A 17,316-nucleotide genomic window follows, 5' to 3' on the forward strand; every position below is an offset into this window, starting at 1 on the left:
TGATGCTTCAAGTTTTTAGTGCTCTCTCTTCCCTCAAATGATATTTGTCTAAATATTTTCATGTGTTATCTACCTAGCATAACATAAGATCTTGAAGACAGGGGCTATTTACTTCTGGTTTTTGTGTTTTTATTAGTTGGCATAATACATTAAACAAAGTGGCTGCCTAATTAATATTTGTTGTGTCAAACTGTGTTAAATTGAAGTCATGTGGAAAATAGAAAAAAAAAACTTAGATCAAATAAATGGACAGGGGAAAAAATGTATTAATATTCTGGATGCCTGTGAGGGTGGGGCTTACTTAAAATATATCACTAATTCCTTTGGTAATAATTTTAAATGGAAAACATTGGTATATACATTTTTTTACGTCAAAATTGTTTTAGAAAATCAGTTGTTTTGATTTCCCTCAATAAGAATATCTACATAATTATTTAATATCCTCATGTTAATTTTATAAATAAATTGACTGAATTGGTTTTGTCATACAAAGACAAGAAGAAACCTAATTTCGTGGGCTTTTTAGTCATCACGTATTCTACTACTTATGATGGCTATTTTCAAAAAGACAACCATGTAAATCATTGCAATTTACATGAATAATAAATCTCCACCCTCACCTACTTAACTTATTGGTAGAAAAATGTGAAAGGGATGGATGAAAGGTCACTGAAACCAATTAAAACGATTTTCTACAAAACTTTAATTGATCTAACTCAGTTGCTTATATGAAGAGAATTCAAGAGCCTAGAAGTCACTTCTGGCAGCCATCTACTAATCATTTCGCCAAACTGAAATAGTGTTTTGAAATATGAACTCATTGGTAAAATCTTATAGAAAAATACAACCGATTATTATGAATAGTTTTGCCTCATAAAATATGAAAGAGTAAAAGAAAGGAAAAGTTTAAAGAAACTTAGTGAAAGAATCAACTAAGAAAAGTAATCCCAGAAGCTGAATGATGAAACTGAATAAAGGATAACAATAAATAGAAAATGGAAAAGATCTGTAAACATTGTTTTCCATAATGAACTTTTTTATATATAAGTAACAACATTGCAGCTACCACGTTTATGGTCTAATATCATAGTTGATGTGATGCTAGAAGTAACAGAAATGGCAATAAAGAAAACAAAAATTAGAAAAGTCATTAAGGAATGTGAAATTCCATGTACCTATTTACACAATTTAAAGGGCATTAAGTGATCAGTTCTCAAGATATCTAAAAGTAAGAAAGAGAGAAAAATGTGAAAATCAACAATATCAGCTTTTATTATTATCCAAAAAGGGTGAATAAGCAACTGATACATAGGCCTAAGTTCTCATATATCCATAAGTTTTATTAGAGTAATACATACAGTTATCATGACCATTCTTGGTGGTGGTATTGAGAGGTGGATATTACAAATGGTATTTCATAACAGACTAAAATTTTACAATCACATAATTGACTGAAAGATATAAAGGGTACAAAATTTATTATGCTTATATGTTTGTATACTACAAAAAGCATCTGATAAAATAGAACAAAAGTCTGCTTTAAAATTTTTTCTTTAAAAAGAGATATTCCATGCATATGCCAAAATCAAACAAAAATACTTAAAATATAAAATGACAGAATTTTCACCATTGGTTTATCATGAAGTCCGGAATTAAAGTAAGGAAGCAAAGTGTGGAGACTAAATGAAAGAGAGAACTTACTTATAGATGGCAGCATAACCCCAGATGCTTGGAAAATGACTTTATGTTGACTTCCTCATGCCCTGGAATACTTCGGTCCCCTAAATAAGATCCACAGACACTTAAAAAATTTGGCCTAACTAGACACAGCATAGTATTGTGAAAAATAAAGTACTACATGGGGAATTAGCAAGCATTGGTTCAAATTTCACTTCAGGAATTTATTAGCTTTGTGAATTTTATTTTTTGTTTATTTTAGTTTTTAACCTTCATTTCCACAAAATTTTGAGTTCCAAATTTTCTCCCCATCTCTCCCCTACCCCCCAAGATGGCAAATATACTGATTACCACTTACTCCAGTCTCCCCTTTCTTCTATTTCCCCATTCCCCCCTTTCTCCTTACTTTCTGGTAGGGCAAGATCTATACCCCATTGCCTATGTATCTTATTTCCTGGTTGCATGTAGAAACAATTTTGAACATTTGTTTTTTAAAACTTTGAGTTCCAGATTCTCTCCCTTCTTCCCTCTTCACCCATCCCCACTAAGAAGACAAGCAATTCAGTATAGGTTATACATGTGTAGTTATGCAGTAATAATATTGTGAAAGACTAACTATATCTCCCTCCATCCTATCCCACCCCCTCTTTTTCTATTTTCTCCTTTGACCCTTTCACTTTTTAAAAATGTTTGCCTCTGATTGTCCCCTCCCCTAATGCTGCCCTCCCTTCTATCCTATTCTCCTCTTATACTCTTCCTTCCTATTTTCCTGTAGGGTAAGATACCCAATTGAGTGTGCATGCTATTCCCTCCTTAAGCCAAATCCAATGAGAGTAAGGTTGACTCATTCCCGTTCACCTTCCTGCTCTTCCCCTTCATTGTAACAGCTTTCTCTTTCCTCTTTTATGTGAGATAATTTACTCTATTCTATCTCTCCCTTTCTCCTTCTCCCAATATATTCCTCTCTCACCTCTTAATTTTATTTTTTATGTATCATCCCTTCATATTCAACTCACCCTGTGCCCTCTATCTATGTATACACACATATAGACATATATACATACATATACACAAATATACACATGCACACACACATGCATACACACACACACATATATATCTACCCTTCAACTACCACAATACTGAAAAAAGTATCATGAGTTACAAATATCATGGTTCCATATAGGAATGCAAACAGATAAACTTTAATAAGTCTCTTATGATTTCTCTTTACTGTTTACCTATTCATGCTTCTCTTGATTCTTGTATTTGAAAGTCAAATTTTCTGTTAAGCTCTGGTCTTTTCATCAGGAAAGCTTGAAAGTCCTCTATTTTGTTGAATATCCATATTTTCCCCTAAAGTATTTTACTCAGTTTTGCTGGGCAGGTGATTCTTGCTTTTAATGCTAGCTCTTTTGATCTCCAGAATGTTGTGTTCCAAGCCCTTGATCCCTTAATGTAGAAGCTGCTACATCTTGTGTTATCCTGATTGTGCTTCCACAGTATTCAAATTGTTTCTGCCTGACTGCTTGTAAAAATTTCTCCTTAAACTGGGAATTCTGGAATTTGGTATAATATTCCTAGGAGTTTTCTTTTGGGGATCTTTTTCAGGAGGAGATCAATTTCAATTTTACCCTCTGGTTCCAAAATATCAGAGCAGTTTTCCTTGATAATTTCTTGAGATGATGTCTAGGCTCATTTTTTGATCATGGCTTTCAGGTAGTCCAATAATTTTTTAAATTATCTCTCCTGGATCTATTTTCTGGGTCAGTTGCTTTTCCAATGAGATATTTCACATTGTCTTCTATTTTTACATTCTTTTGGATCTGTTTTACAACATCTTGATTTCTCAAAAAGTCATTAGGCTGCATTTGCTTCATTCTAATTCTGAAGTAATTATTTTCTTTAGTGAGCTTTTGGACTTCCTTTTCCATTTGGCCAATTCTACTTTTAAGGCACTCTTCTCCTCATTGTTTTTTGGACCTCTTTTGCCATTTCAGTTAGTCTATTTTTAAGGTGTTATTTTCTTCAGTATTTCTTGGGATCTCCTTTAGCAGGCTGTTAACTTTTTTTTCATGATTTTTAAACTTTTTTTTCATGATTTTCTTGGATCACTCTCATTTCTCTTCCCAATTTTTCCTCTACTTCTCTTACTTGATTTTCAAATTCCTTCTTGAGCTCCTCCATGGCCTGAGACTAATTCATATTAATTTTAGAGCCCTTTGATCCAGGAGTTTTGACTTTGTTGTCTTCTTCTGGTTCTATGTTTTCATCTTCTTTGTCACCAAAGAATGATTCCATATTCTGATTTCTCTTTATCTGTTTATTTTGCCAGCCAATTAATTACTTGCCTTTTGAGCTCTTTGCCATAGTAGAACTCTGTTTCCAGAGTAGAAAGTCTTGTGTCCCAAATTTCTGGGGTTTTGTGCAGCTGTTGTCAGAGCTACTATTAGGCACCTTCCTCAGAACTGTGAGGATTCCCTCTCCACAGCCAGCACAAGCTCTGCCACCCCAATACTTCTCCTCATCCTAGGACTGCCACCCAAGGCTGGGACCCAGATCCAAGCAGGTAAAGCAAGAGAATCCTGCCTCAGAGCCAGCAAAGAGATTCCTGCAACTGTCCTCCAAATTAGCTGCTTGGTCCCCCCACCTTCTATGGGCCTAGAGCTCCAGAAGCAACTGCCCTGCTGCTACAGCCCCTACTACCTCTGCTGTTCCTGGGGCAGGGACCAGACTACGCTTTTCTCTCACCAAGGTCCAACAGAGTTTCCCTTGACCTTTCACCTTTTGGGGGGCATTTATGGGTTGAGAAGTCTGGAAACTACCACAGTTGCCAGTGATTCAGTCCCCTGAGGTCTGCTCTGGCTGGTCTGTGCTAGCATGGCCCACTCGGGACTTTGCTCTGCTCCCAGCCTGGTGCAATAGACCTTTCCTTTAGGATTTCCAGGTTGACTTCAGCTGGAGATTTATTTCATTCTGTCATTTTGTGTGTTCTGTAGCTATAAAATTTATTTAGAGTAATTTTTTTACAGGTATTGGAAGTGTTTGGGGCATGAACTCAAACAAGTTCAGCCACCTTGGCTCCTCTCCCCCAGTTATGTGAATTTTAGACAAATCATTACTAAAAACAAATATTATGATGATAAAAATTCATATAGTGCTTTAATGGTACCTCATTTGATCTTCTAAACAACCTTAGGAATAAAGTTCTATTATTACCCCAGTCTTAATGATGAAATTGAGATAGATAGAAGTCAAATGACTTGCCCAAGATTAAACAACTAATGTTTATCAGATACTGGATTTTAACTCAAATATACCTGGTTCCAGATCCAGTACTCTATCTACTCCTACACTTATTTTATAAAATCTATAAAGCAAGGAATTTGATTGATTAGAGAAATGCAAATCAAAATGACTCTGAGGTACCACATCACACCTGTTGGATTGGCTAACATGACAAAATAGGAAAATTATAAATGTTGAAGATGTGGGAAAATTGGGACCCTAATGCATTGTTGGTGGAGTTGCGAACTTATCCAACCATTCTGGAGAGCAGTTTGGAATTATGTCCAAAGGGCTATAACATTGTGCATACTCTTTGACCAGAAATTGAGGTTATATTAAGTAAAATGACCTCAAATATAATAAATGAAGTGACTAAAAAGAAAAAAAAATATTAGTTTTTTTCTTATTAGATTCACTGAAAATGGTTCTGTTTCCTCAAACATGAGCCTCTTTTTTATAGTGTTTGCATAAAAACAAGAGGAATATGGTACTCTTAAAGCATATTTTCCTCAGTTTACTTTAGGAAGGCTATTGTCCGCTTATCCAGCTATTCAGAAGTCAGGGAAGTGTGTAAAAGTATGGATTAAAGGAACTGTCTACTCATTCCCAACCCAATTAATCATGCACTTAAAACAGGGTGAGGCGGCCAGGTAGCACAGCGAGTAAGAGCACCGGCTCCAGTGTCGGGATGACCTGGATCAAATCCGGGCTCAGATACTCAGCACCACACCCAGAAATAACTGGCCGTGTAACCTTGAGCAAGTTACTTAACCCCGATTGCTTTAAAAAAAAAAACAGGGCAACACCTGCCCTTCCTCTCTGACTTGGGTGAAAACAGATTTTGGAGGACAGAGTGGAACATTTTGCCAAAGAATGTAATGGTATTATTTTTTTTTGTAATGGTGTTTATAAGTAACAGTGACCATATTTGCAGAAATCCCTGCTACAACCACTGGGAGTTATAGATACAGAAGATACAATAGCCTAGCTTTTCTACACCTTGATCTTAAACTTTGACTTTTTAAAATTACCTGGATGCTATTTAGGTCATTAACACAGAGGTGACATATTTATTATATAATACATAATGTGTTACTAATATGTGTGAATAATAGCTTAATTACTAGAGCAGATTAAACTAATAAAGTTGTGCAAAAGAAATCATAGAATTCTTCATTTTTGAGATAGTGGGAAGCAAATTAGATTAAAAATAAAGAGACTCAAGTTTAAGTGCAAGATTTTATTAGTTTGCTAAAATTTGGGGAAGTATCTTCACCTCTCTGAATTTCAATTTTCTTATTTCTAAAATAAGGTAGATTGTACTAGATAATTTTTAAGGACCATTCACATTCCAGGTTCTATTACTTAGTTACTCTAATTAGTCCTACTTCTTCATATTTCAAACAAGGAAACTGAACCTCAAGGAGATTAGGTGATATGGCAAAGTTTCAGCTACTGACTTTTTTTAAAGTAAATTCAGATGTAAGATTCTGTATACACATTATATATTTTCCAGTATTAGGGCAGCTATGTAGTACAGTGTGGTACAGATGGAGCACTGAGCCTGGAATCAGAAAGACTCCTCTTTATGAGTTCAAATCTGGCCTTAGATATTTACTAGATGTCTGACCTTAGAAAAGTCACTTAACTCTGTTTGTCTCACTCTCCTCATCTGTAAAATGATCTGGAGAAGGAAATGGCAAACCACTCCAGAATCTTTTCCAAGAAACAACAACAACAAAAAACAAACAAAACCCAAAGTAAAGTCATGAAAGGACCTAACAACTATTTTTTCAATATTAAATCATATTAACTATAAATCCTGGTATCCATTTTGGAGAACTAAATCAAGAAGGCTCTGGGTTTTGGTCAGTGGGAAGGAGATACACCAAAATGTGATAATAAAGATTGATGATGATGATGGTGACTTGAGTGACTCATGGCCATTATCAACATCAGCAAAAATGATTTGCTTTCTCATCCCATGTGTTGATTTTGTAGATGAACTCCAAAGATCTAAGTTTCTGTCCTCTAGGAGTTTATTGTATACAGTCATAGTAACCTACTTATTGTTCCACAATTAAGTCTGCCTCAGCCTTAAATTTTGTTATTTTTTTCTCAGCTTGAATGGAAGCAACCACTTCTGTGTCTAAGCTCCAAAATATGATGGCTTCATCTGTTTTGGACACCACTGACCTGCAGAGGGCTTTAAAAAAAAAAAAAAAAAGGAAATTCGGGTTGCCCATTAGTAGAAGAATGATAGACAAAATTGTGGTAAAGTGAACTTTCATTCTGATCCCTTCTTACAGCTATTTAGAGTAAATAGGAAGACTAAAGGAAGAAAAGAGGATAGATTTCTCACTCAGTAAGTCTATATGAAAGATTGGAGGAAAATGAAAAGTCTGCATGTGAAAACATCTGGTGAAAGCAAAGACCTTTTTAAATCATCTATTACTCACTCTTTATACTTTCCTTTGCCTTGGGCTTACCATGGGCTCTTTCTTCCCCTTTGCTCTCAGAGTTCCTTTGGCACCTTGGAAATCTGTTTATGCGGATTTGCTAAACTTAGGCTACCCACAGAACTTCAAGAAAAAGGGAAATTATGAAGTAAAGGACCCAAAATCACAAGATAGATTGTTCATTTCTCAAGTGCCCTTGGGGTTCGGCTGCCTGTAAAAGAAAAAAAAAAAAAGAAAAGAAAATTATCATTTGAGAAGAGCCAAAGATTGCTCTCTTCCAGTCCTATGTTTGCCCTGGAATGTACATTTTTCCTCTTCCGAAATCATGATCATCCAAAAAACAACAAATCAATCTGTATTCTGGTCTCTATGCATGCAAAAAAAAAAAAAAATGGAGTTTTGCATAACAAGATATATGGCAGAATGATTCTACATCTTATGCTCTGTATTTTGCCAGTTTCGACTCTTCCCAGTTTCCCTGTAATATTTAATTCTTTCAACTAAGATAGGAACTAGGAGCAGGGTCGGCAATGTGAAGAGGAGGGTACCAGGGAATGATAAATTCAGGCACGTTTCGTTTAAGCTCCGTGCCAAGCCAAGAATTCCACTCCAGGTTTTTCCTTCCGCTCGGCCTCTGTATTCCGGCTATGCAATGTGTAGCACGTTTCTCTCTCTCTCCTCTCTCGCCTTCTTTCTCCCTCCCTCTCTCATACTGTGTCTCCAGGATTTCTCTCTTCCTATTTCAGGAGGGCTCTCATAGACTCGGGCAGCCTGTGCGAAGCCGAGCTTCCCCTGGATTCTGTATATACACAACACATACTCACACGCACTTACATCCACAAGAACTCCAGGCACAGCGCACTGACCCGCTCACTCCAGTCTCTTCATCCTCCCCTCACGCCAAGCAACGCGCGGTTCCCACCTTCACTCTCCCACGGGCAAAGCCGGGCTCGCAGGGACTCCTGGATTTCTGCTGCTCGGGAACTCGGATCGCAGTCTCGTACCCCTTATGCCTTCCCCCCCCTTTTCTCTTTTTTTCTTTTGGTTTTTGGAGATAGAGGAGAAAGGCGGCTGCTTCCCCAGACAGCCCCGGTTGGCTTCCTTGCCATCTTCCATCTGGCTTATAAAAGTTTGCTGAGAGCCCTGCAAGAGGTCTGGGTTGCTCATCCCCTCCACTGGCAGCGGGGGGTGGGGGTGGGCAAAGGGACAGGGAGGTGGGGGGAGGGCACTGCTAGCTCCGGAGGCATCCCGACGTTTGGGGCAAGGTGAAGACGGAGCCGGACCTGGGATTTATTTACTGAGCTGGATTTGCATGCTACACCATGCCTTCTCGGATCGGGGCTCTGCTTTTCTCTTTCACCGGGCTGCTGCTATCACTTTCAGTCGAGGCGGATGTTAAAGCTCGGAGCTGCAGTGAGGTCAGACAAGCTTACAGTGCCAAAGGATTCAGCCTGGTCAATATACCCTACCAGGAAATAGCAGGTAAGTGCTGGCGGGGATAGGGGGGCAGAGGCAGGGTGGCAGGGGCTGGGACCAGCCGGCGCGAGCCTGGCCCTGGTCCCTGCTCTCCCTTCCTTTTCCCCTGTTGCTGAGTTGAAAGTGTTCACTTTCTGCCGAACCTTTCTCTCCCGCACTCCCGGAGCCCCAGAAAGACAGCGGGGGCTGCTCCTGCGAGTTAGTTGGGTCTCCAAGCCGCCTCATTGTGTGCACATGCCTCCGAGTCTCACCCCAAACCCTCTCCCCACCCCCTTCCACTCTCCTCTCCCCGCTCTTTCTTCATTGTTGGTCATCTTCAGGCGCGAGCCGGGGGACTAGTGAGTGGTGCCAAAAGGAAGGATGTCAGTCACATTTCTCTAGGGGCAGAGGCCAGACCCGAGCGACTGCAGCGCTAGACAGGGCGCTGAACTAGCACCTTGGAGTCCGGGCTGCCTTTGCCTGGGCAAACTTAGTAGAACTACTGCTGCTTGCTGCTGTTGCTTTGCAGGAACCACAGTCTTAGTGGCGCCTTTCCCTGCTCCCTGTTCTCCGCGATGCCCCGGGTTGGGGCGGAGGAAAGATGCACAAGGTCTACCCTCACTCTTCACACTCTACCTCTACCCCTAATACGCACACATACACCGCTGCCCTTTTTTTCCCTAAGAGAGGGGAGATCAGAGGCTCCTGGGACCCTGGTGCAGGAGAGCTAGGGGTGAGGAGTAGCGTACCGCTGTTCCCTGGGTCTCCAGGCAGAGTGGAATGTTGTCCACCAGGAACTCCCGGCGCCCAGCCTCCCGGGACTGCCGGATGTCTGCAGTTTGGGGCTTCATTTTTTTTTGGGGGGGGGGGGGGGAATCTTAATAGAGTATCTGTTTTGGATCTTGGGCGGGATTTTGCCTGAATGTTTCTTTATGCTTCCCCCGATTGCGGTTGGTCGTTCATGGTTAGGAAATACCCTAGCCACCCTCAGACCTGGCTCCGCACTCTAACGTGGACACTTAGTCTTTCCTCTTTCTCCAACGTGTAGGAAAAGAGAGCGAACTTGCTGTTGTGGGCAGCTGCAGATTTTTTCTTTCTTTTTGGGGGTGGGGGTGGGGATGGGAGTGGGGGGGTAGATGTAGTTTTCCTCCTTCCAACAGGACCAGTCCCTCTGACCCATAGATTCCACCACTGGGAGGATGGTGCCTTTACAGAGATATATGTAACACATAGGTTCAGACAACTCGATCTGCATGCGTGCGTGTGTTTTCCGGCTCTTAGCTCCAACCAAATCCGTGCATCTCTGGGGCTCTGTGAATGAAACGTGTCCGGGAGAGATAATCCTTTGGCTGGGAACAGAGCAGAGAGGGAGAGGCCAGAGGATGCTTGGGGAGGTGCAGTGGTGGCGGGCTGCTCAAACTGGTCAACTCTAGTCCTCGGTGACCTCGAGAGGGAGAAAGAGAGAAGCTTTGATAGCTGGCCAGTGGCCTCTCCTAGTTTTACACACCAAGAACTGGGAGACGGGGGAAAATCAAAGTCGCTCATTTGAAGAAAGGAAAGTCTCCTGTTTTCATTCCTCATAGGACTGGTTGTGACCTTATTATTATGGTGTTCATAGATTTAGTTATATGCACGTTTTAGCCTTTCACCTAAATGAGCAAATTTATGTCAATTTCAGCACTTCAAAAAGATGCCAATACATCAAGCGTGAAGCATTGGTTCATTATACAGAGCAAGCCTTTACCATTTCATAGCTAGAACTTGTGGTGACTCAGAAGGCTGCTTTCTAATCCCTAGTCACTCCTTCACTCTTCCCTAGAACCCCTTAATTTGTTAATCAGTGAATGGTGAGCTACAGTCCCCAGAGTCCCAGCTTCTTAAGTTTCTTAGTTTTACTCCCCCTTTGTTTACTGCTTTCATTCTTTTTAATTAATTGATAAGAATCAGCTTCTTTCCCCCTTTTAAATCACAGACAATTCAAACTTTTAGGACTTGAAGCATTTGGATATCTTTTAAGAACTTTTCATCTACTTATACTTTCCCTGTGCTTTTATACATATATTTCTGAATGTAAATCGAGAACATGATGTTTTCAAAAAGAGGCTGTTCAAGGATTTAAAAACTGCTTCTGTGTCCCGAAGTGGATAACGAGAGACTGAGGGACTCACAGGAATGCAGTTCATTCCCACCAGAATGCAAATCTACTTAATAGTAGTAGAGACTGGATTAAGAGAGTCAATAATTCTCATAGCCATCCTTGACATAGTGGAATGCTGAAAACTTCCAGTGGTTAATATAAATAGGTCGGTAAATTGTTAACACCAAAGCCTTCTTTTTTAACTTCTCCATCCCTTTGCAATTGCTTGCTAATTGGCTATGGGTTTCTAGAATGTGTAGACTTTTGTTAAACTCTCAAACTTTCTGGGACTCTAAGTACTTTGTTGATTTGTTTTTCACTTAAAGCTGCTGTCCTTTGATGGTAGTGGACATAATCACTTTCAGGTTACAGTAGGGTCAGAGTCACATTTTGATAAGAAAATAAATGCCTGGAAGGAAATTGCATTTTTAAGGTAATATGTTTTTCACATGCTGCAGAATGCTTTTACAGTAATTACTTAGGAAAGATGGCCTGGTATTAAATGGACACTGGTTCTTTGTTGCCAGATTCAGTTTTAGAAGCCTTTAATTACTTAGAACAGGTAAGACTTTTTTAGACGTTGATTTTTTTTAAAGCCTCTTTTCTTTTGTCTCATTTGAATGTTAATGGTTTTCTTAGTGGAGCAACATATTACAGCCTTAGTCCCCCAGGCACACTGAATGGAGTCTCTGTCATTTTAGATATTTGAGTATCTGCCTCTTTAAAAGAGAGGGAAAGGGTGAGGGGAAGGAGGGAGAGACAGAGAGAGAGAGAGAGAGAGAGAGGGAGAGGGAGAGAGAGAGAGAGAGAGAGAGAGAGAGAGAGAGAGAGAGAGAGAGTTTGCTTGGTCAAATAACTGAGAAGTAATAAGTCCGTTATCCATAGTTATTTTGACATTTATGAAAGTTTCACATAGAATTCACGATTGTAAAATAGTATTGCCCTTTTCTGTCTGCAACATTAGGCTTTTTTCAAACTGAACAGACGAGGGATAGTGTTGGGTAATGTAACAAGTTATACTTTCATAGAACCTTTGGCACAGGGAAGACTTACAGGGATAAATGTAACCTATTCATCTTCATCCAAGATCACAGTTAAATCACCTATGATGAATTAGAATCTATTCCTTTTTTAGGCTTTTAGTCTAGAAATGATTCGACATGTAAAACTAAACCATTCACAATTCATTGATTTCCTAGTCTCATCTTTAGGGAAATTGTTCACTACTTCTTTAGTCTTCCATATACTTTTGTCAAACTTTTCTTCAACCATGTCGCCTTCAATACATTAAATAATTATATACTCTATATTGGCTTCATTTCCCAACCCATTTATCCTTTTGGAAGCTCTCATTTGATATCTCTTTAATAAAGGACCCAGACTGATAATAAGGGTCTGAAAAGTTCTGATTAATCACTATCTTATTTTTTTTATGCTTCTCAATATCATAAATTTTGTTTGCTGGTTGGTTTGTTTGTTTTTCCCCTAACAGTCCTCTCTTGCTGACTTATGGTTACCTAATGTTATCCACTATGACTTACAGGGATTTTGTTGTTGTTGATGTTTTTGGTGGTAGTATTTATACATATCTAATTTATCATTGTTTCTCCCATAGATCTAGCATAGTCCCCTAAGCATTTGAGCATATAATAAATATATGTTGAATTAATGAATCAGTTTTTCCTTACCTTGTATTTGTCTACTATGCTTTATGCTATTCCTTACCAGTTGTATGGTCTTGCACTTTGGAGTTGTTGGATTACATTCTACTTCTTTCTGACCACTTCTCCACTGATCAAGATGACTGTGAAATTGTGAGCTTATTTTCTAAGGTACAAGCCACAGACTGACCAAATGCTTTAGTCAGTTGTGCATTTTCCTCATACTTAACGTGATCTAGATGTGTGCCATGAAGAAGAGAATCAAAAATCTGGGCTACATAAAGCCAAGTAGTGGGAATCTGTTGCTTTACCTCAATTCACTGGCTCTTTCCTTTTGTTAAAGGGTTATAGACCAGTCTGATAAAATTTATTCTTTAGGGAGTGAATTAGAAAGTTGAGAGGAAGAGCTTACCCCTTACAGCTGCACTAAATGGATAAATTCTCAATTACTTCTCTGCTTTCAAACTTTATTTTGTATGTTGTTAATTCCTAGCTAAGTCTTTATGTCCTCTCTTAGCCCTCCCCTTTCTTTTAAAATTCAACTTTAAAAACATTACTCTCTCATGGTTTGGGATATCATATGTCACTAACTTTTTTCCCTATAGAATATAATAAAGGATCCATACTGTATATTTCCTTTACGTTCCTATTAAATATCTCCCTACTATGACTATATCTTTATATCTCTTTTTAGGATATTTGCAAGTAGTATCTTATTTCATGCTTTAACTTAGATGACATTTATTTATTTATTTATTCATTTATTTATTTATCTACCTATCTTTTTGGAGGGCAATTGGGGTTAAGTGACTTGCCCAAGGTCACACGACTAGTTTTTGTGTTAAGTGTCTGAGGCCAGATTTGAACTCAAGTCCTCTTGACTTCAGGGCTGGTGTTCTATTCACTGCACCACCTAGCTGCCTTGATGGCATTTATTTATACAATTCATCTTTACTATTTCTTGGGTACACTTCGCTGGTAATTTGCCCTATGTTATATTTTCCTGAATGACATACTTATTTCACAGCTTCTACTTAACATGGAGACCCTTTAAAGATAACTATGTACACAGAAGATCTCATTTTAAGACAAACTGAGACAGAGAGACAGTATTTTCTTGAATGTATATGTATATATTTGTATATGTATATATGTGTGCCTACATATACTTATTTATTTAAGAAATAATGAAATGTGTGAAACTCAAAGATTATCCAACTGTATATGGGGTCGTGGCTCACCGTTTAAGAAGCACTGAGGGGGTCACAAGTAGAAAAAGGTTTAAGAAGCCCTCCTCTAGACCATAAAGTTTTAATAACACAATTTAATTTTCAATTAAGCTCACACATTTACTATTTACAAGGTTGACATTTTTTCTCTCTCCTTAATACATATCTTATCTCAGAAGAGTTCTAGCAGCTAAGCAAGGGTATTAGTAACTGTAATTTTGAATTTCTTTGTCAATTTAATTGAAATTTAAAACTGGTTTTGTCCAGGTTAACTTTTTTTAAGCTTTCAGACCTACCTAGCCTCATTCAGTTCCCAGTTCATACAGTTCATAGTGATTTGCATGTTTACTGAAATAAGCATTATCCCTGAGGATGAAGTCTTAGTAGATAAGAAGTATATCTTGAATAGATATTCAAAAGCTTTTAGACATCCTGAGTATGATCCTATTTTGAAAATTGGTAAATGAAAGCAATACTTCTTTACTTATATTTACTTTTCATACATCTTACTATTGCTTTCATCTTTTCTTTTTTTTTGCTTTTGTCTAGTGTAGTGTTCTTTAGGCTCTCTTCCAAAGGACTTTTCTAATACCAAGTCTTTATTGACTACCTAGGCAGTGTCCAGCACTTTTCTAAGCCTTGTGGATTAGGGTTAGAGCAAGAAGACCTGAGTTTGGCTTTACTTTTCCCTTTTACAAAAATGTAACTTGGGATAATTGATCTCTAAACTCCTTTCTGGATCTAGTATTTTGTGATCTGTTAGTTAAACAAGAAAATTAAAATCATTTTACAACTTTAAGTAAACTTAGAGCTAATTCATTCAGTTCCCTCCATTTGAAGATACAGAGATGGAAAATAAAATAAAAAGTTAAATACTTTCCTAAGTTTATGCAGATTGTTAGAAGAGAGCCCTGTCTTCAAAGAGCTCAAAACCCAGTTGGGCCAGCAAAATTAACACACCAGACAAAATTGGAATAGTAGACTTTATTTATGTGAAAAACTGAGGGATGGAACAGACTTGCTTGACTCGGACCCACAGGTAAGAACTAGGAGCAGTAAGGAAAAGCTGTAGAAAGCTAGATATGTGGCCATTCCATGTTTTAGACCCCTGAGATTGTTAGAAAGCTCTTTCTTATGATGTCTAGAGTTGCATCTTAGGGAGATAGGTGAGATTAGGTTTCAAAATCACTGTATTAAAAAAAATCATGTGTAGCCAAAATTATCTTAAAAATTTCTTTAATTGACTGGTTTTTAATTCCTTCTTATTTGAAATTGTCCCACTTTGACAAGAGTTTTCCGCAGTGCATATAAGCTCTTTTCTTGAAAAGTGCTGAAATCTTTAGGCAAACAGTTATGGTTCATATTTTGCAACCCCCAGATTTAGTACCTTTTCAGTCCTCACCACATTTAATCATGTAGAAATGTCATCACTCACTCATTCAGCTGGAATCTAACTTAAGTGAAAAATTTTCTCTCTGGTCAAAACTTTACCCTGGAGAGGAAGAAAAGTTGAAGAAGGGGTTAAGCTAAGAAATACCTTCAAAACAACAGTAGCCTTCCACCCCAACCTCTTTTTGTCCTTTCCCCAAAGAAGAAAGCAGAAGCCTAGCTTTTTTTCCATGAGAACAACATGGTTTACAAGTGCCTAACCTGGACATTTCTTCCAGGCTCCAGCTGAGGCTACAGTAAAGGGAATCTCTGTGTAGGTTAAAGAAGGTTAGGGGATCAGAGAACTTTCATAGATGGGTGGTGTCCAGGGATATTCTTGACCTTGGGTTGCTTTGCTCTTCAGACACCATCAAGAGGGAGGGAGGAAAAGAAGGACCGACCCCAGTACTGAGAGGTCCTTGGTTAGGGGAGCCATCACTCTAAGCAGCATCATAACCGAATTTCTCTAAGTTAAATGTATGTTTAATGCAATAATTGTGTAGTGAGCTGAAGTTTGCCTTCATATGACTGGCATCCATTTGTTTGGTTCTACCTTTCAGAGAAGTATAGACTAAATCTGGATGATAGTGTTTTAAATATTTGAAGACAGCTGTCATGTATCTCCTAATTATTTTATTTTCCAGGCTAAGCATTCTTAATTGCTACAATTCCGATTTATCTAATATTGTTTTGAGCCTTTTTATCTTCAAATGGTAAATTGTATGGTATTGACTATAAATATATGTCTGGATTCTTAACTTGGGGTCCACGTGGACAGATTTCAGGGAGTCTTGAAACTTGAGAAAAGAATGACATTATTATTTACATTGACTTGTAACTGAAATTTAGTATTCCCTTCAATTAAAAACAATATTCAGAGAAGGGGTATGTAGATATCACCTGGCTGTCAAAGAGTTTCATTAAAGAAAAAGTTTAAGAACCCCTCACATTAATGAATGAATGAATAAATGAATTTTTTTTAAAGCATTGGACTGTGTGCTATAGGGATTACAAATAGAAAAAAAAAAAGAAATGGTCTCTTCTCTTAATGAACTCACATTCTAATATGGGAAGAAGGCACACATATGAAAAGTAGTCTGCAGGATGGATGTCAAGGCCTGGCAGAACTTAGTGGACTGTAGCAGGATAGATAGATGGTAAGGTCTGAAGGGTGTCCTTATAGAGCAGGTAGCAATGCTCTAACAAAATCTGGAGTAGGAGATTTCAGAGTGGAAAAAATTAACGTGAGCTAGAGTTGTTGGGAGACTTCATGGAAGAGGTAGGACTTGACAAAATCATAGAATCTGTGAATTAGAAGGGATTTCAGAGGATCTCTAGGCCAACTTGTACTCATCCAGAATTCACTTGAAAATTTCTGTCAAGGAGCAAATCATTATCAGATTCGCCCATTTCACTTTTGTACACAATATATACATGCACATGTGCATATGTATATATTTACACATTTATGTGTATATGTATATATTCTCTGTATGTACATATGTATATTGTGCACATGTATGTATAAGAAAACTATACAAATAATGTATAATTTGTGGAAAATGATACACATTATACAGTACTATATATTAAGTATATTAAACATTATTATTAAATATGAATTAATTAATGATTGAGAATCATTGAATAGGAAATGGCAGATCTGAAACATTTAATGGAAGAAATCACTGCAATAGCAGATAAAAGCAGAGGAAGTAAAAAATAGAAACATTAGTTTTAATTCTTGTTACTAGTTCCGATTAAAATCGATTTGAAGGGAGGGAAATGGCAAAATTATTAGATGAATACAATCTAGGTGTCATCTGTTGTTTTCATTTACTCATGCTATTTTGAGTCTAATTAGCCAGAAAAACGAACATAGACAAAATGAGGCAGGTAGCTAAGTCAACTCCATTGTTCATGGGGGGGGGGGGGCACGACGATATCTGTTGAAAAAAAAAGGTAAAGGTTGAAATTGGAGG

At 38.1% G+C, this 17,316-nt stretch overlaps 1 protein-coding gene across 2 annotated transcripts in view; it reads left to right on the forward strand.

The window, feature by feature from the left end:
- The first annotated feature begins 8,606 nt into the window (after window positions 1-8,606).
- Window positions 8,607-17,316, forward strand: part of GPC6 (glypican 6) — a 1,314,810-nt gene continuing 1,306,100 nt past the window's right edge. Inside the window, exon 1 of one of the 2 annotated variants that reach the window (XM_069067329.1) lies at window positions 8,607-8,906. In XM_069067329.1, coding sequence (XP_068923430.1) covers window positions 8,747-8,906 — 160 coding nt within the window. In that variant the 5' untranslated portion in view covers window positions 8,607-8,746. The remainder of the gene's footprint in view (window positions 8,907-17,316) is intronic. The other variant, XM_069067330.1, reaches the window with a different exon arrangement.

Source organism: Petaurus breviceps, unplaced genomic scaffold, assembly GCF_028583685.1.
Source record: "Petaurus breviceps papuanus isolate PSGF00001 unplaced genomic scaffold, PetGlider_PUasm1.0 90743, whole genome shotgun sequence".
NCBI classification, from domain to species: Eukaryota; Metazoa; Chordata; class Mammalia; order Diprotodontia; family Petauridae; genus Petaurus; species Petaurus breviceps.